Below are 21,030 nucleotides of genomic sequence, written 5' to 3'. Positions count from 1 at the left end.
TTGGGGCTCATTTAAGCAAAATAGCCTGACTGTATTAACAAGTATTCCTGAGGCTGAACATTCCCAGTGAATGTTTTGTTTTATCTTTACTGAAAGCACTTCATTATTCTGACTGTGTTTTACTAAGAATCAAATTGGGTTGTACTTTTAAGGAATTTTGCAGCATAAATACAGCCTCTTCTCCTTAAACTCCTCAAGCATTTTAAGTTTTTATAAGGAGCATGCTAGAGTTTCTTCAATTTTGAACATGTTTGTTAGAAATTCGATGCCTTTTCTTGGTTGTTATTTATTTCTATAATGTGATTTCAATTATTTTCCTTTAGAATAATGAAAAATTTGCTGAGTTTTGAACATGGAGGAAGTTTATTAGGCCTAAGAGTAGAACACAGGTAAAGAACTGAAAAGAAGAAACAGCTGTATGTGTCTGTATATATCATTAGAACTATCTGTTGAATGTCATTTTGGCAAAAGGGCAGAAAACTAACATTTATGCTGTAACTGATCAGTGTCAGGCACTGGGCCAAGAAGTGTCTATTTTTTAGCTTATTTAATCCTCATAGTAACACTGAGAAGTGGATGCTGTTTCTCCATTTTATAGATGAGGAAATTGATGCTGAGAGAAGTTTAGGTATCTTGCCTAACTTTACACAATTATAAGTGGTAGGTCTGGTATTGGATCCTGTGTTTGGCTGTTTCCAAAGCTCAGTCTTTCCATCACAGTGGGCCACAGGCAAACGTTAGACTTGAAGTGGGGGTCCCCAGAGGAAAAAAAAAAAAAGAAAAGGAGAAAAAATGCCTTGCAGGAGGCATGAGCATACTAGGGAAGAAATAAGAGTCATAGGAATGTACTATCATAATGTTTATTTTGAAAACTTCCAGAGTTTTCTTAAAACTAAGTTTGACAAGCCAAGTGACAAAAAGCACAATTTTAGTATCATCAAATTTTTGTCATGTAAGGGCTGAACAGGTTTATATCTTTGTTCTGATATTTGTCCATTCTCTGTGCTGAAAATTATGTAATGATACTTACTCCCACATTGGATCCTAGGAAACTACTGTTAGAATCAGTGCATTTAAGTCAATCAGGTAATTAGTAATTATCCCAGGAAAGACAGCATTTAAAGACAAATACCAGGTGTTTACTGTTTATAAAAGCTTTTTTTAAAAATGTGTCTACAAAACTTTTCTTTGTGGAATCTCAGCTTACCACTGTTTTCACATATAACATGTGTATGTGGTAGAAAACATGAATTTCTGCTTAATGAGGACTTGTCTGGATTTAAGTAAATAGTTATTTCCATCTTTGGATGAAGTATACATTCGTATTAGTTGTTTTCCTTTTTATATTTATATATAGCTGTCTGCCACCATCACAATAGATTTATTTCAGAAATAGCCAGAGAAAATTTTGTTTCTGTGCTTATAAATGACATTTGGCAATAGAAAGGTGCTATATCATATATTAAAGCTGCTACTATTATCCTAACATGATATGTTATTACTATGTTACTAGTGCTTTAGAAAACAACCCCCCCCCCAAAAAAGGAGGTAAAGCTCTTTAATCATAATGATTTTCAATGTCAATGCTATATTTTATCTACTAGCAGCTCATGAAGTAACATTCATAACTGAATTCAGCACCTTAACATTTCCTGACTTAGCTTAAGTGAAATATTGATCTCATGGAATTAGGTGGCAGGTGCATCAAGGAACTATTTCCTGCAAGCTCTAAGTAGCAGTATAAAACCTTGGGGATATTAATTCAAGTAAAATGAATGGATTGGAGTTGTGCTTACTTAAATAAGATGTTTGCCAAATGGCCAGAAGCTGTGATGTCCCAAGTTGTGTTTTTAGAAAGACTGAAAAATGAAGGTAGGCAGAAGTACATTTCTTCTATTGTTACATAAACCTAGTTCTCTATAATTTTCACAACTGTTTAATCAGTTTCCATTTAGTTAGTTGATTAAATGGGGCCCTAGGTTCAAAGTAATTTTTCTTGAACTATTACCTGGCTCACCAGTTCTCTTTCTTTCCACCCAGTGACATTTACATATTGTTCTTCCTTTTCTTTATTGGCGTTTTTCTCTGGAGAGTTTCTGTGTACCTGGTTGGAACATTTATACTGCTGTCAAATAATGTACAGGAAATCTTGTTTTTGTCTAAAGATACACTTTTCCTCATGGGTCATCAAAATGCGCATTTTTTCCTAAGGAAGAGGTTTATTTCTGTAAAACAGAGGTAATACATATATAAGCTATTATAGCATCACTTTTGCAATTTATTAATATGTGTGTATAATTTTATAGTTTTCAAAACCTATTAGCCTGAAACATTATTTATTCTCTTTAAACATTTGCACTGATTTTATTCATCCTGACCTTTATTTTACTGTTTCTTTTTTCCTCTGTATGGAAGAGTATTAATATTGGCTTGGTAGCAAACATAAGGATTTCTGCAACCCCTGCTCCCAACTTACGTCTCTCATGAATCACGTTTCCCTGCGGGTGGAATTAAAACAAGAAATAGGTGCATTAAATTTCTTTTAGGCCTATTGCTGGATCCTTAAGGTGTATTTCAAGTGTCACATAGTAAGTTTGGAGAAAGGAAGAATGCTAAAATTCATTGGTCTTTGTATTTGCACTGCCTTTTCAATATACATTGTTTCCATGAGAGATTTTACCTTGAAATTAGGGCTTTTGTAAAGTGAAGTTTGTTTTTACTTTTTAATTCTATCTGAATTTTACTGATATACTTCACACCATCCTAAATAACTATGATGTTTGAATTTCAAAAACTTGTTATATTTTATGTAGAAAGCTATGCTTTTTTTCCCCCTTAGGAAGCTATGTTTATTAAATATCTTTATGTGGTAACACTTCTCATCAAAGTAGAAGACCACCAGTGAAAAAGTACCTTGAGAATTTAAGTGGACAAAGAAAGAGGAGGAGGAGAGAGGAGAGAGAAAAGCTAAATTAAATTGGCATTTGTGTTGTGGTGTAAATGCTGATCTTAACAGTAGTGGTCAGTTTAGTTATTTTTAGACATTACCTTTATCAAACATTTAGAGGTAAAATTTTTTCCATAGCCAGCAAATTCTGCACTGAATTCTTTTGACATTCTGCTGATCAAGGGATTTCAGATGAGTAGTATCAGAGTCTTTTACAGAGAAGAGGTAGGAGGATGAATCAGAAATGAAGTAATGGAGAAGGGAACTCCACTCCTTTGTTTCTGAACTGTAGAAAGCCATTATAAGTGATAAATTTTTATTGAACATGGAATGTGCTAGTTGTGTTTCATGTTGTGGAAGATACAGACATGATCAAAAATTTATGTATGACAAGTCATACCATTAGAAACAAATTAGGAACAAATTTAAGTCTAACGTTTAAATCCACCTTTGACGGGGAAATAGCATTTCACAGAATCTATAAAATAAAACACAAAGGAAAAGATAGACGTAATTGGATATGCAATATTTCATATGCCTGCTCATGAAAAACAAAATGTTAAGTGACAATCAACTGATGCAGAAAATATTTTTAGTTAATATGCTAGAGTTAATATATAAAGAAATTTTTTAAACAACAAGGAAAAATTAATGGCCTTAGAGCATCATGGTCAAAGGACACGAACAGAGGAGCTCCAGTGCATAAAACTAAGGAATAAACAAATATGTGGATAAGCATTCAGTCTTACTAACAATCATAAAAATGCAAGTGAAAGCAACTCTTGGGGATTGTTTTTTAGTTTACATAAGAAATTAATCAGTCCATGCACTTTACCTTGACTCGAAATAAGGCTTCCTGATTATATGCTACTGGTGAGAGTATAAACCAAAACACCTCATTGAAAAGTCAGTTGGCATCGTTTGCAAAGGGTCATTAAATGACATATTTGTAAATTAATATTGCCACTTCTGTAAACCTACCTGAAAGAAGTATTCTTGGTTATAAGAAAAAGATTATACAAGGGTACTTCAAAAAGTTCATGGGAAGACTCATATTATCTTTCAATTGTATTTTTCCATGAAATTGTTGAAGTACCCTTATATGCACTAAGATATTCACGTCAATGCTATTTTAGTTATAAGCAAAGAACATAGTTTAAGTGTTCACTGGTGATATCAGTGGTTCTCAGTGCATGCTCATTAGAATCATTTTAAAAAAGATTAAAGAAAATACTGATGCCTGGGCCCCATCAGGGGTTTTTATTTTAATAGCTGTAGGGTTGGACCTGAAATTTTTATTTTAAAAAATTTCCCTAAAAATTCTAATATACAGCCAGGTTGAAGACCACTGACTTGAAACAAGTTGATGTAGTATTTTTAACCATTTGATATGATATATATATATATATATATATTTTTTTTTTTATGTGACCGGTAAGGGTATTGCAACCCTTGGCTTGGTGTTGCCCACACCGCGCTCAGCCAGTGAGTGCACCCGCCATCCCTATATAGGATCTGAACCCGCGGCAGGAGTGCCGCTGCGCTCCCAGCACCGCACTCTCCCAAGTGAGCCGCGGGGTCGGCCCTGATATGATATTTATGATGGTTTTGTGGTAGTATGAAAAGGATATAATAAGAAATGAAATACTGTTATTCAACGTTCAAGTTAATTATAACAAAAAAACCAGAAAAATAGGCTAGAAGAAAATGTACAGAATTCTAAGGGTTGATTTAAGGAGTTGGGATTTTGAGTGATTTTTCTCATCTTTTCTTCAATTGTCAGGTGTTTAGTAATATTTTTATATTACTTTTTAAAAGAAAAACTAAGTTTAAAGGAAGGGATCCTGCTGGCAAGATCCTCTAGATAACTTCCTACTCATAGGTTATTTCTACCTATGAATACAGAGATTTATTCTGGCTTCTACAATAATCATATCCTGATATTAGAGTATACCGTATAATATTATTATGAAATGCTTATAGGATTATTTTCCCTTTCTTTGATTTCAGGAATATTTTCTAATGTCATTTTCTGATTTTTGGAATATAATAAGCTCGTCAGTTATTTTTCTCTCCTTTATTTTAACTGTGCCTGTCAGTTGTCACCCTTCTAAATACCATCTATATACTGATGTTCCCCAGTGTTGACCTCCACCCCCAACATTAACTCTGTGATGCATGTATATATCTGAATTTTGGATGCATACCTTTAAACAGTAAGTCCGGAACTACATGCACATATTGTTTCCAAACTCACCGTTTCGTATTGCCCATCTTGATTAACTATATCCCCATTCACCCCTTGTCTCTGAGGCAATCCTTAACTCTTTCCCTGTTGCTCACACATCTCTTCAGTGTCTTTGTCCTACTGATTTTTGTTTTTCCTCTTTAAAGAGTTTGTGGAAAGTTTGTATTATCTGTTAATTCTATTTTTGACTCTCTCTCCACACCTCTGCCCTACCATCATTGCTGTGGTAAAGCTCTGGCCATCTTCCCTGCAGGCCCTAATTGCTCTGTCTTCTTCTAGGTGTCTGCCAGTTTAAGTCTGTCTTCATGCTAGCAGAGACAAGAGCACTTCCTGGTTAAAATCCTCTGGGGCTCTCTATCGTCTCCTGCATGAAGTGTAAGCTCCTTGTGTGGCATCTAAACAGTGGTACTAAATGCCATACTAAACGCCAAGACATGGTGCATACCTTCCTTTTGGAATCTGATTCTACCTACTCTTCCTCCTGCTTGCTGCTCTGGAAATGCCAGCTAATCATGCTCTTGCATACCTACCCCCTTCAGTTCTGTTCATTTGTGCCTCCTTCATGCTGCTCCCTCTACCTGGAATGGCCTCTTCACCTCCACCCCTTAATTGGATTGGCAGAAATGTAAAGAGATTTACACTACCCATCATTTACTAGTTACTCTAGTTAGAAGGTCATTTGGAAATAGCTATCAAAATTTTTAAAGCATCCTTCAAACTAAAAAGTCAATGTTTTAAAATTGATTCTAGAGAGAGAGTTATACATGTGTAAGGAGAAGCATATACAAAATTGTTGCAGCACTATTTTAATGGGTAAAATTAGATGCAAACTAAGTTTTCTATAGTGAAGAAATACTTAAATTATAATGCAGTATATATATTCTATAGACTCTTAAGAACATTATATGAATATTAAAGCATTTTAAATTCTATAGAATATAATAAGAGCCAAAAAAAAATGTTCTGTGGGAAAATCTCCTAGTCATGTTAATTAAAACTGCATACTTATCATTATGTATTAAATTTTCTCATTTGTGTTGAAAACAAATTTACAATACCAAATCATAGAGTTGAATGCATGCATATATATGAACATAAATACAAAGAAATCTGGAAGAAAGCATGGTAGATCTTTAATAGTCATTACTTCTGAGGCAGTGGAGGGGATTGGGAGAGCTAAGAGGGTTTTTTACTTTTAGCTGGTTGTAATGATTTTACATTTTCCATGCCATTTCATTGATTTATTTGCTTGCTTAAAAATGTTTAAACATTAATATAAGTTGAATCAAGGGGGGAATCTTAAAGAATTAGAGAGAATCCAAATTGTGGGTAAAAAAATAACATCAGCAACAATCAGCTGCGTTTTTCTGTTTTGAAAAATTTTGAAAATACAGTGAAATACCCATATTCATTTAGAATGAATGCTTGTGGACATGTTGTTCAGATTTCTTTTAAATAAAGTGTAATATAAAAAGCTGAAGTTTCTTTGATTTCCTTCTCATTCTCCTGAGAGGCAATTAGTGTCATAGATCTGCTGTGTGTTTTTGTAGTTCAGGATTTTATACTTTTTTGATGAGTATTTACCTAAAAATATGTCTGTGTCTATAGCTATAACCTACTGAACAGTTATTTTTATTATTTTTTTTCTTATAACAAATACTGTCTCTTTACAAAAGTATGAGTTTTCTAGGGTCTGTACCAAAAAGTGGAATTGCTGATCTGTAGAGCATGTGCAGTCTTTTCCCCCCACTAAATATTGCCAAATGTTTTTTTTTTTTCAAATTGGTTATATCAATTTATATTCTAACTTGAGTATATTGTAATTTCCATTTCTGGATGTCCTCAGCCTATACTTAGAATTGCTAGGCTTCAAATTTTGTTCTAGTCTGAAAATTGTGAAATGTTAGCTGATCAACAAGCCCCTGCGTGTTTTCTGAGCATGCAAGTTTGGCAGGACCCTATGAGGGGAACATGAAGGATGTTTATAAACTCAGAGTCCTCAAGGAACTGGTGGCCAGGGAGCGATGTGGTGTTAGACCTCCTGTACCTAAATGCTACAGTAGCAGCGTGGCTGTAATGCCTGTAGAGGTGCTGAGTGGATCATTATGTACCGGAGAGGAGATCAGTAGTTTTTAGGAGGGGAAGGTGAGAAAGCTTGATGATGAGTAGAAGGGGAGGAGAGCAGAGGGCACTGAGGATGAGGGGAACATGCAGATGGACAGCCCTGTTGGAACGAACTTGAGGAAGGTAATAGTCAAGCTATTACCCACTGCCCTTAACACCTTAACCAGGAAGGGATTAGTAGAGCCTTAAAACACACTGATTTTAAACTCATCAGTTTACAGATGAAGAAATTGAAGAACAGAAAAATAAAGTCATCTTGTACAAGTCACTCAGGTGTGTCAAAAATAAAATTAGCCAAGGATTTATTGGCTTATTTAACTTAGAAATTCAATGGGTTGGTCTTCAACATGAATGGGTGATGCAGGTGTTCCAGTGATATCATCATTTTTCTCTCTCTTTTCTTTCCATGTTTTGCTCTACTCTCCTCTGGTGAGCTTTACTCTCAGCAGGCTCTTTCCTTGTGGAGGCAGATAGGTACCAGCTGATCTATCATATCTAGATATATCATCTAGATATCTTTACAGCTGATGTTCCTGCTGAAAATAATTTATGCTCTTTTTTTATTTCTCTATCAATTCTCCAAAAGATACTAAAGTTCCACCAATTATCAGTCATTGTGATCAGGGCGTTAATTTAATCTGGACAACTCCTTATGGGGAAATCAAGACCATTTCATTGATTGCTGCACTGGAATCACAGTACTAAGGAAGGGTGAGTTCCTAAAAGAAAGAAACTCAGGGCCTGAAAATGTAAGATGGCTACTGCAGCCTGTTTGGTATGTGGAGTGTTTGACAGACATGATTGTAGCCACGAATTTAAAAAGAAATTGCTGATATTTATTGCAGGTGCTTTATATTCACACATCCATGATTGTAACAGCTTTTGTAGCAGCGATTACATTTATTTCAACAAACACCTTTTGAGTACATTGGGATAGCTTGTTAGGTGATACAAAGATAAATAAATATGTGTCTATCCCCTATGGATTTTCCAAATTTGTTGGAAGGATTAAGGGCAGAAAAATTAGAGATGTAAGCAGTTTTTGGAGAAAAGAAACCTTGAGAGAGATGCAAAGTGTTACGATTGTTCTAGAAACAGTGGGGATATCCTAGGCTCACAGCAGTCTTCATCATACAGGTGGTAGTTAAAATCCCTTTAAAATTTTTATTTTGAGTCGCAAAATGGAGCATGGTAGGAGTGGGAGATGATACCAAGCATGGGGTTTCATATGAGCCAAAGCAGAGAGGTGGGAGATCACAGCAGTCTTCATCATACAGGTGGTAGTTAAAATCCCTTTAAAATTTTTATTTTGAGTCACAAAATGGAGCATGGTAGGAGTGGGAGATGATACCAAGCATGGGGTTTCATATGAGCCAAAGCAGAGAGGTGGGAGACCCTAGAGGCATGGTGATTTGCTGAGCTGGATGAGATTATAGGAGAGTGGTCTGAGAGTTAGAGAGTATGAAGACTACGTAGATGCCAAGTGCAGTACAGGATCCTAACATTAGCCTGTGCTTCCTTTGGTGGGCAGTGAAAACCACTAATTAAGGAAAAACAAAGCCATTGAATGGCAGGGCCTAGGAAGCAGTCTGAGTAGTATTTTTCTGGTTTTAAATAGGAACACTGTTGGGCTCCAGTGTATAGGATGAATTGGAGCATATTGAAGGCTGGGAGAACTTAGGGACTATAGAATTGTCCTTTTGTGAGTGAGGTAAAAATTACTTGAATTAGAATGTGAGGTAGTAAAAATGTAAATTTAAAGATAAACTTTGTTGAGGCTTTGTGGAGGCAGAATATATGGAAAAGTATGAGAAATGCTTCAGTCATGAGATCAGTAGGGAAACAGGAGGAAGCTTTGCATTGGGGGATGAGAAAGTTGATTTTCATGTTAGGTGTGTCATCTGTTGGATAATATAACATGGCAAATGTAGAGGATTTTCAGTTATATATGGGTACTATTTGTAAGTTTTTTGATGCTGTTTAGAATTCCTGGATATATTTTTCAATTTTATGAATTTACCCAGGGAAAAATAATCATGACATTGCATTATTTTTTTTTCACAGAAAAACAGATATTTTTCAGACCTTTAAAATAATCTTTTAAGATTTGGCTAATAAATTGAAATATTCCTCAGAGTGATGACTGCTAGGTATTTTTTTCCTAGTGATTCTAATCATATAAATATAGTATAGCATTTCTCCAAATATATTTTTTGGTGTAGTGTAATATAAGTTGCTAAATATTATGATGGGGAGGATTCTATTATATATGTCTAGAAAACATGGAGTTAAGCAGGATTTTTCAGAGACATATATTGTTAGTGTATTTCATGAGTTTGCAAGAGGAGAATGCAGCATGTTGCATTTCTCAAACCCATTTAACAGTTTTTTTGGAGCATCACTCAGGACTAACATTCCATAGAACAGGTTTTGGAAGTGTTACAGTGCTTGTATTAACCATTGCTGACAAGAAGGGAGAGTATGAATAGTACAAATAGAATATAGAAAGTTACATTTTCATATGAAACTAACTTATCATTCCAGACATAATTACAATGTCTTCTATTTTTATAATATGAAATTCACTATTTTATTTTGGAAGTTATATATTTTGATCTAATTGGAAACATCCTTTTTGAGCTTGCAAGGGTCAGGAAAATGGTATGAAGTCCTTAAAAGACACTGATGGCCATGTGTCGACTGCTTCTGCATTGAAGTTGGTGACATAAAATATCCACACATGATCACATCTCAGACATCTCCTTAAACTAAACTAAGGATAGCATTTAAATTCCAAATAGTTTTTCTCTTATTTGTAACATGCCTCAAGGCTGCCTTTCCCCAGAATCCCCTGTCATTCCATATGTAATCAGAAAATTCAGTTCAGCTCAGCCTACATTTCTATTATGTGCAAAGCACTGTCAGAGCGCAAATTTATTTCATGATTAGCTTGCCATATAGTGTGCTCAATAAATGTTTGCTCAGTGAATGGATTGTGTCTTTCTTTAATGATCCAATTCTACAAAAAGGTGTCTAAATAATAGGTCTGAATTCTCTACCATGTTTTCTCAAAGTTCTTTATTCCTTAGTTTTCATGGGCAGCATTACCTGGGAAAGATAGCCAACAATGTCATCTTCTGCAGCATAATGATTTATAATGTTTGGAATCTACTCTGTGGAAGTCATTGCTGTATACAATGTCTAGTGAAGATGGAACCAACCACCTTACCATTTAGCAGCATCCGGCTTTTCTTTGTGTGTTTCCTTAATGTGCTAAATATTTTTTAGTATTTATGTTAGATTACATGGAGGAGGCAAATCTATGAAGAAAGAATGTAGGATGGTGGAAAAAGCATGGGCTTTGGAATCAGATTAGAATTTGGATTTCATCTTTATATCACTTAGTTATTATTTGACTTCAGTAAGATTCTCTGGAGCCTCCATCACATCTATAAAACTAGGACTCCTTCTTACATTTTATGGTGACTGTAAGGAGTATAGATAACAGTTGTGAAAGCCCAGGCACATTGTAGATGCTCAGTAAGTAGTAACTATAATAATAGATATGTGTTGCTATCATTCTTCTCACTGTACCCTTACTGAATATGTTAGGATTTATTTTCAATATTATTCACACGAGGAAGACTATGGACTAGCACAGTACCCATGTCTTCACTAGTTTTTTTATTTTTTTTTTGGTGGCTGGCTGGTGACGCTGTGCTCTAACCAACTGAGCTAACTGGCCAGCTTTTCACTTATTTTTGATAATGAGATGAAAATGAAATTAGAAGTTAGACAAAATCTTACTTGAACCAATTATTTAAATAGCTATGAAATATTAATTTCTTAACATTTATCATTCTCTGTACCTCTAGGTGTTTGTTGCTTTGAGTAGCAGCGGTAGTATTTATAATATATAATAGCTCACGCTTTTTGAACACGTGCTACATGCCAGACACAGTTCTAAATGCTTTACATATTTTAACTCATTTAATCTTCAGAATAGTCCTCTATGACATAGTGACTTTTATTATCCACATTTTGTAGTTGAGGAATCTGACACCTAGAAAGGCTAAGACCAAAGTGATGCAGCTAGTCAACGGTCCAGACTCAGTTGAACTCACGGTAACTGGTGCCAGGGCCCACAGTCTTATTCACTGTCCTCTACTGCCTTTTGTAGTGTAGCGGTGGTAACGTGGCATGTCATGACATGCATAGTTGTAGAGGAACAATTGCCAGTACATGGCATGCTCCTTACTGGTGGTTACAATCAAAGATAACCACTTCACCTCCTATTTTTGTTGAAGGTCTTTAAAAATTATAAAGTAGATAATATGCTTTGATTTATACTTCTATAAGGTTATTAATTTCCTTAGAGATTTTATTTTAAAATAGTATTAAACTTTTGTCCTTGTATTAATGTTTTTAAAATTCTTGTCTCCTAAAACACTAGGTTAATTTACTGAATATGGCTGTATGAATTACTATGGTCTATCTAGTGGCAGTTTGGTAATCTCTGTAAAGGATACGAAAGGTCTAAGTTCAAGTGTCTGTTTATAACCTAAGAAGAATATCTTCTATATTGTCCAAGCAATCAGAGATACACATTGAATTTTGGAAAATGAAATTCTTTCTCTAAATTTAATAATTAAATTGCACAACATATGTTATTTGATAATTGTTTCTTGCCTCAATATCCCCACCTGATGAAAGAGTACCAAGACTACATTTCTAACTGTACCTTAGAGACATGTTGAATATTGAAAATCATTTAGATATCTTCACACAGAAATTTCACAAAATATCTTCTGTTTAAATATGACCCATCTCTTATTTGAGTCAGTGGGTTGTTCCTATTTATTTTTATATTTTTCTACACTCTAATCTTTGTTACTCCTCATATGTCGGTGCTCTTTAAAAACTTTCATTAGTAATTTTCTTAAAGGGACTTTGGCGTTTGGGACAATGTTCTTCAAAATCAAATTTCAAATGGTCATTTTTGGTGCACATTTTGTTCAGGTAACATATAGAATGACATACATATATAACATACATAATTCAGATAACATGTATAAAGGACTCTAGTTTTTAAGGTTTTATGTTCAGTCATTTTAGAAAGTTTCTTACTCGCAGTTCTATTTCTCAAGAGTGAAGTTAGTTTGTACTTGATTTTCTAGGACATTTTTTAATCATTTAGGTTGCTGATTTATCAACTGATGTACACTGTGTTGCTATGTGTGCTTAGGAGTCATCCTTATTCACTGATAAAAATAATTTTTTCTCCTCTAGTAGGGACATGCCCATTAAATATATAAATAAATAGATAAATCAATCCAATAATACATTATTCATTTTTTAATGTTTTAAAGACAATTTTGTGTGAAGTGTAACATTATATATAGAGTTAAGTGCAAAAATCCTAAGTATAAACAATTTAGTTTTCACAAAGTGAATACAAAGATCCTGTATTAAGAACTCAAATACTGCCTGCACTCCAGATGCCCACATCATTTACTCTTAAAAATATATCCTTTGTAATTAAGATATATTCTCAAAGCTAGCACTGGAAATACTTGAAAGAAGCTATTATCAATTCTTTTTTTGAAAGGAGAGTGAACATATAATTTTTTATATTAATATATATTAATGGCAGTAAGTAACTGTCTAATAATGGTGCTTAATAATTGCTTGTTTAATTTATTTAATTTGTAGACTTAGGTTGTGCATGCTTGAAAGAAGCTATTATCAATTCTTTTTTTGAAAGGAGAGTGAACATATAATTTTTTATATTAATTTATATTAATGGCAGTAAGTAACTGTCTAATAATGGTGCTTAATAATTGCTTGTTTAATTTATTTAATTTGTAGACTTAGGTTGTGCATGCTTAATTTTTTGGTATCCCCATATTTGAAAAATGAGATTTAAAAATGTTTGCAGGAAATAGCTTCCATCTAAAATTTTTATTAAGTAAAAAATACATTAATATAATACAGTACTTTAAGATTTGGATTACTTAAATATTGTGTTGTAAAGCAATATTATTTTTCATATAAAGAAAGCTCACGATTATGATATTTTCTTTGTCATGTCTGCAAATAGTCTTTTGATTGCATTTCCCAGATATTCTTCCTGTTTTAAAAAATTATTTAAATAGGCTATTCATTCCCTTCACTAAGTATTCACTATTGGTAAAATTTTATGTGTTCCATTAGCAATTTGATAATATAAAGCAATGTTTTTTCTGTATTTCACACAGCACCGGGGCTCTGCAAAGTGTCTCTGGGGGTTCTTTGATGTCTAGACAGTTTAAATTATGCCTGCTCCCCTGCCTCCAAATTCCACCCCTGTTCTGCTTCAGGGGTTGTGGGAAATGAAAACAAACCAGAAGGGTTCCACAACCCTATAGTCTAGGGGGAAAACAAACAAGTAGAATAAGCTGTATATCTACCCTGGCAGGTGTATAGGGAAAAGTCCAGTTAGCATTGGGGGCAAATATTGTCCTGCTTGTTTATTTCTAATGATATGTATAATATGGAAATACATGTACATTATGAACAAAATGAAAACATCATAGAAGTATTAGGGAAGAATGTCAAAGTCACCTTTTACCCCAGTGCCCCACTTCTTTCTTCGCGACCTCCCCATAGGCAGCCAAATCTAAGACTTTGGTGTGTTCCTGTACCTTGTCCTATTTATTGAAATGGTAAGATGCAAAATTGTCTTTTAAGTTGGAAAACTAACTTTCTTTTCTTCCTTCCTTTTTCTTTGTTTTCCATATACAAACCGGGATATCATGATTCTTGCAATTCATCTTGTTAGAAAGTAAGTAACTTTTGAAATTTCAGAGATTTTTTGTTAAAACATTGATTGTTTTATTACTTCATTATACATATTCTGTTATTGAATTTTTAACTTTTAAATCTGACCAAGGTGATTAACCTTAGCATTAACTATGAAGAAAATTTTTTGAATAAATTAAAGATAAATGTTACATGAGTTCATGCTAAGAACACAGACTTTTAAAGCATATATGCCTCATCTTTTTTCATAATCACAGTTAATCATTATGTTTTAAATAAATATAGAGAGAACTTGCTAATTCTGTTTTTTCTGAATATAAAAGTAAAGTTATGTAAGTAAGACTTTTATTTATTCCTTCTAATAGCAGTTAATTAGGGCATACATTTCTTTAGGAAAAGCAGTCCAAGTGTTCTAGACTTTACTGAAATGATGTGAATAATAGCAATAAGTAAATTGTATAAAAGATTTTTAAAATACATTTTCCTATGTACATTTTGCATTGGATCAATCAGTTACCTTTAAGTGTTTAACTCTTGATGCTAATTTTTTATTTTTTTAAATAAAATGAACCAGAATAAATAGGGTGTTTTTCCCCATAAAGAAATGCAAGTGAGATGCTCAAAATTAAGTGACTAGTCAGTGAGTGATTTGAGTTGTAAAATTTGTATTTGATTGCAAAATATTTTCTAATTCTTCCTAAGTACAAATATTGTACAGTTTTGAAATAAAAAAAAACTTTTCATAGGTCTGTCTTGTGAAAGATTTGGGTAAATTACATAGTCATTGAGACTTTTAGAGACGTATTGCCGTGTGATTGTGAATTACATATTTTTCTGTAGTAAATCTTGAGTTCATCGAATTAATAAACAGTATAATTTAGTACTATATTCGTGCTCTGTAGAGCTTATTATTTATGTGAAACTGGGTGCTTATCACATATATTTGCAGCAAGCATAGCATTAATCTGCTATTTAATGGCCAATTTATCTTCTACAATTATCTTTAGTTTATTGTACCTTAGAAAATGTAAATTATAGTGGTGTTATATTTGTACAGTATTTCTTAGTTGCCTTTAAATCTGTATTATTTTTTAATATTCTAAATCTGAGTTTTTGGAATTGTGTGTATTAGGACCTTAGCAATCAAGATCAAGAAGAGTATTGTGAGGTTTCACATTAGGTGGACAATTTTATGAAGTTATATTTTTAAAGTCTACATTGTATCATTTTAATGTATGTATTGAATTCTATTTTACTTGCCCTGTTAACATCTTCTTGCCAAATCCCTGTGGAAATTGTGTATTTCTGACAGTTCCACTAAATTAAAGCTCCAAAAATCTGGCATAACCATTCCCAGCTTCAAATTTTCTGTGCTTTTGTTTGAAGAATATAATGTAAAAATATATATTTTACAGTGTTCAGGATAACGTGTATCGCATTATTTATCTGGAATTTATTCATGGTGAAACATTTCTGGGGAGATGAATATATTTTATTTTATAGATACGCCCGGGCTTACAATATGCAGCAAAAATCCTTTGTGAGGGAAAATAATGAAATGAGGTCTGTTAGCTTGTAGGAGCTTCATGAGGAAAGATATTACATAAGCACACAGCATTATTACCATGTGTACTTCAGTGTTACAGCTGCATTGTTCTATGACCAGATTTATATTAAATCCCTTGTTTCCTGTCAAACCCAATGGAATCATATTTATGTATTGGCACAGAGAAACTGCTTCCTAAAATAATATAGAATATTTGTATTATTATAATACTTATAAACCTTTATGACAATGATGCATATATATGCTGTCTTGCTTTTAAGTGTGTTCTGGCAACTCAGCAAACTTGACTTTTTTGTTTTACTAGTGAGTTTTCATAGTAAATAAGAGATGGGATAATACTGGTTTTTAGAAAACTTCTAATTTAGTAACATAAAATTATATTTTTGTTCCAGAAATTTAAAGTTTGGAAGCTTGATATTTTAACAGCCTTCTTGGCCCAGAATATTTTGGATTAAGTACCCATAACTCCCAAGAGGCATGTGGGGTGGAAGAACGGCTTCTAATCAAAATTGGTTTGGCCAAATATTGCTCTTTTAGTATTATTAGGTAGTAAAATATATATGGAAACATAATTAAACTATTGTATCTCTAAACTGTAGCTTGTAAAAATATTAGTTTGCAAGCAAAACACAGAAAATGTTTTTTGAAAACACTAAAATCTACCCCAGGAAATACACACACACACACACACACACACACACACACACACAAATATATATTTTATACATTTCATAAACATCTTTCCAAATGTATGAATACTGTCCAATAATGTTTGTACACATGTGCTTTGATATTCAAATCATTAATTTAATGCTATTGGTTTCTTTAAAAAAAATTTCATAATTCAGTCACTTGCATCTTTACTGCAGAATATGTTTATTGCTACCCAGAATTCCCAAACACATACTTATTTGGCATATCTAACTAAAAAAAAGATATCATTGTAGAAACTGTATCAGAGATTTATACAAAGATATTCATTCTTTTTTGTCCATGTGAGAAATGCAGTCCTGTGAGTAACTTAAATACTTATAATTTTAAATCAGTTCCTCCTTGGTTTCTTATTATTCTTTTGTTGCTTTTCAACCTATGGGATGGAGCTGCCCTTGAACTTGGGTTTTTTTTTTTTTTTTTTGATCATTCAAGTGCAACCATCAAGTTGTCTGTAATATTTAAAAAACTGAGGCTTCATGACGTTATTTGTAAAATAACACCATGTAAATGTTTGGGCTTTGGTTTCTTTAAAATATAGTATTGGTTGCTTTATGAATAAAAATGTAATTTCAGATCAGGAGACTTTTTGCCTGAAGCCTATAAGACAGACGCATCCGATTAACTTTGGGGAAACTGGACTGACCCGTTATTGTAATGTAGATGTTTTCGGGTTGGGAGGATATTTTAAAAAGGCCTACAAGAAGGCCTTTTCTTGATACTCAGAGAACAGTTTTCCACAGAAGCTGCACCTCGCATTGCTTCATTTTTGCACACTTTTATTTTCTAGTGGAACCTCTCCATTAGCCTGTCTGAATGCAATGCTTCACACTAACACTCGCATAGGGGATGGAACATTCTTCAAAATCCCTGGAAAGTCAGGCCTCTATGCTCTCAAAGTAAGTTGGATTGTTCTGCATATTATGTCTGTTAAATTATTGCTATGTATTATGCATTTTTTCAGACATGTGAAGGTAAACAAAATTAGATTTGGGTGAAGGGTAGTAGAATGACCCTTGTGCCTTTTAAATGTTTTCAGATGTCTTAAAAATGATTTTTTTTTATATTAAGAATAAACAATGACATTTTTCTTTAAGAAAAGCATATCTGTGGTTTCACTCCGTAACATATGGTAATGGAAAATAGTTGTGGCTTCCTTAAAATTCTTGAATCTTTAAAATTTATGGGGAAGAATGTCATGGATCATCAGCCAGGAGTTTAAGATAATCACAGTTGCCATAAACTCTTTGACTTAATGACCATCAGTTGATATACTGGCTTCATACCTGTGTGCCTTTCTGTCTTTTATAAAAATAAGATACGTATTCATTCTGCTTGAAAATGTACTGATTTAAATCAAGTATTCAATTATAAAGCAAACAGTGATCTCAAGGAAGTTTTACTAATAATGATACTTGGTATGTGAGAAAAACAAAGAAATTTAAAAATAGCTTGAGTTAACTGAGACTTAATTATTTTAGTGGAATTACTTTATTGGAATTCCCTTTTACATTTAGAATGGGAAATGCCATCTAAAATTCAAAATTCCAGAAGACAAAGGCATATGCCCTACAAATGGTTGTGTAACTTGGAACAAGTAAATTCAATGTATTATTTCTTATAAATTATAAATAAATCACTGCAATAGTGATGGATTATATTTAATGTTAATTAATTTCCTTTGAGAATATATTTTTTAAATGCCAAAAGTTATACCTAGCAAAGCACAAATTTAAGCTCAGGCTCTTGTCACTCTGTGTGTTTCAGAAAATAACACAGGTTAATCAAAAAGGCTTGTGTTTTTTCAGTTGCTTTTTCCTAGCTACTTGGGTGTTTAATTTATTGATTAAAATTCTGTGTTGTTAAACCATTTCTTTACACGAAGAAGAATGTAGAATTGAAAAAAAAAATGGAAACAACATGTCAAAATGAAACTTTTTTTTTCTTTGGTATAGATTTTAAAAGGTGATATCATACAAATCAATAATGGCAATGGGCCTTTCCCAGGTTGTTTTTTTTTTTTTTCTCAAGAAGTGATTTTATATTAAAAAGTAAAATCAATATTGAAATTCCAATTCACAAATAACTGTGATAATACTTTAGGATTCTAAAAGTATTTTGAATGTTTTCAGTTGCTAACATATTTCCATAAATCATCATTTTTGAAAATAATATAGAAAGAGGAGTCGTCATGCCCAGCGGATGGCACATTGGATATAGTCTGTGAATCTGAATTGGATGGTACAGAAATGGCCGAGGCAAATGCCAATGGAGAGGAAAATGGAGGTGAGTGTGACCAATTTCAAAATATAAAGCCTTGTTCTCTTAAAAGTTATATAGAATTCTATAATTCACTAATTGAATTCTCCACCATTAAAGATACAATTTTCTTCTAAGTCCATCCATGTTGCTGCGAATGGCAGTATTTCATTCGTTTTTATAGCAGAGTAGAATTCCATTGTGTAGATATACCACAGTTTCCTTATCCACTCATCTGATGATGGACATTTGGGCTGTTTCCAACTCTTGGCTATTGTAAATAGCACCGCAATAAACATGGGAGTGCAGGTAACCCTTCAACATGATGATTTCCATTCCTGTGGCTATATTCCCAGCAGTTAAGTGAAATAAGTCAGGCACAGAAAGAAAAATACCACATGTTCTCACTTATTTGTGGGAGCTACAAATAAATAAATAAATAAATACACAACAAATGGGGGTGGGGTGGGGAAGAAGACACAAAAATCACAATTCCTTGAACTCGTTAAGACAAGTGAACAGATATGATGTTGGTGGGTGGGAGTGGGCTGTGGGAAGGGAGGAATTTGTAAAGAGACATGAAAATCAACTACATTGTATATTAATAAAATTAAATTTAATAAAAGATACAATTTTCTTCTCAGTTTTTACCACTTAACAAAAATTTATCATCAAACAGTTTTGATTCGAAAAGGTTAGCACACTAAGAAAAGTATACAGTTCTTTGATTTTTTTGTTTTTAAACAATATGTATTTCCCTGAATAATTTTTTTGAGTGTTACCAGTTTTAATGTATTTCTGCTACAAGGTGAGAGAGTTACTGGCAGTATCTAGTGGTTTTATTCTTATAGCAGGACTGAGAATGCCAGTGTTTTATTTGTGATTGTGCTGATTTTCCTGATCGCAATAAGTAGTTTTGTAAAGTCATAGCTTTGTTCCTTGGTTTGTTCTTATAAATTAAGCTTAGTGTTATCATTCCTCATAGTGAAACAGGGCTAAATAAGATATTTTCTTGCTAAACACTTTTGAAAAGTGAGTGACCCTACTAGTATTCTAAGGGGACGTTTTCTACCTCTGAATTCTGTTCATGTTCATTCATTTTTATGTTTCTCAAGACTTTATTTTGTTTCTGTTTGTGTATGTAATTCTGCACTGTAATTTTGGCAAATCATCCCACAGAAGCTGCTGCACTTTCTTCCTGTCCCACTGGTCCCACAAATGCACCCAGCTTTTGATTTGGGAGGAAGACTGTAATTAGTCTCTGTCAGTGGATTCATAGGAATCAGTAAATTATATCAAACAAACAAACCTTAAAGGTCCCTTGCAGAAATATTGTATTTCAGTAATAACCCAAAACCATTCATTTTATTAATGGCCATAGAAGTCCCATGGGATGCTCTCTGCAGTCTGACTGAACACTCCTGCTCTTTAGAATAGTGTGTTTTCTGATAGGCCCCATAAGACTGATGCTGCCTTAGTTACTGTCTGATCTGCAGCAGAGGTTGTGAATTTAATGTAAGAAGCACAGATGCTCCTCCTAGTAAAATGGCTTCAGACTGCTTTATAGACTGTTTTTTACCAACTTTTATTTGACTTGATATCCCTATCCTACAGCTTTTGAAAACTCCCCTCCCTACTTGTCAAATATCCCCCCCCCATATTGTTGTGCTAATGGGGTAAACCTTGGCAGGTCCTTGTGGTTAGAGAGAGGACAAAACAGAGATCCACAGCAATTTCTGGCTTTCTAGAATGGCTGGTGAATGGCTCACTCTTCTCTTTCAGTGGGATGAGGGAGAATGTTGTGGTCATTCCTATTGTGGCATGAGCACTGATGGACTCTCTGTAAACATATATTGAGCTTCTACTTTGTGCCTAGTACTGTTCTCGGCATTGCAGTTACAGCAGTAGAAAAACAAAAACAAATCTCTCATGGAGTTTATGTTCTTTGAGAGACAGACAATAAGCAACATAAATATGGAAAATTTACAGCTTATTCAGTGGTGACAAGTGATAGGGGCAAAATAAACAAGAGAGAAGAATGGGGCAGAAGAGATCATTTGAGAAAAGAGCTAGGGTAGAGAAAAAACAAGCAACCCAATTAAAATATGGGCAAAAGAGCTAAGTAGGCATTTCTCAAAGGAAGATATATGAATGGCCAACATACATATGAAAAAATGCTCAACATCACTCAGCATCTGGGAAATGCAAATCAAAACCACACAGAGATACCATCTCACCCCAGTTAGGATAGCTAATCTCCAAAAGACTGTGAACGATAAATGCTGGTGAGATTGCAGAGAAAAAGGAACTCCCGTACATTGTTGGTGGGACTGAAAAATGGTGCAGCCTCTATGGAAAATGGTATGGAGGTTC

At 33.6% G+C, this 21,030-nt stretch overlaps 1 protein-coding gene across 1 annotated transcript in view; it reads left to right on the top strand.

Annotated features, from left to right (window-relative positions):
- Positions 1-21,030, top strand: part of LOC103604665 (putative Polycomb group protein ASXL3) — a gene marked incomplete at its 3' end in the record, with an annotated part of 135,463 nt that overhangs the window by 17,663 nt on the left and 96,770 nt on the right. The window contains exons 4-5 of the mRNA XM_008589237.1: positions 17,189-17,297; positions 18,576-18,684. Of these exons, the coding sequence (XP_008587459.1) occupies positions 17,220-17,297; positions 18,576-18,684 (187 nt within the window). The remainder of the gene's footprint in view (positions 1-17,188; positions 17,298-18,575; positions 18,685-21,030) is intronic.

The sequence above is a fragment of the Galeopterus variegatus genome, unplaced genomic scaffold (assembly GCF_000696425.1).
Source record: "Galeopterus variegatus unplaced genomic scaffold, G_variegatus-3.0.2 Scaffold5321, whole genome shotgun sequence".
NCBI lineage: Eukaryota > Metazoa > Chordata > Mammalia > Dermoptera > Cynocephalidae > Galeopterus > Galeopterus variegatus.
This window is presented reverse-complemented; position numbering and strand designations above follow the sequence as displayed.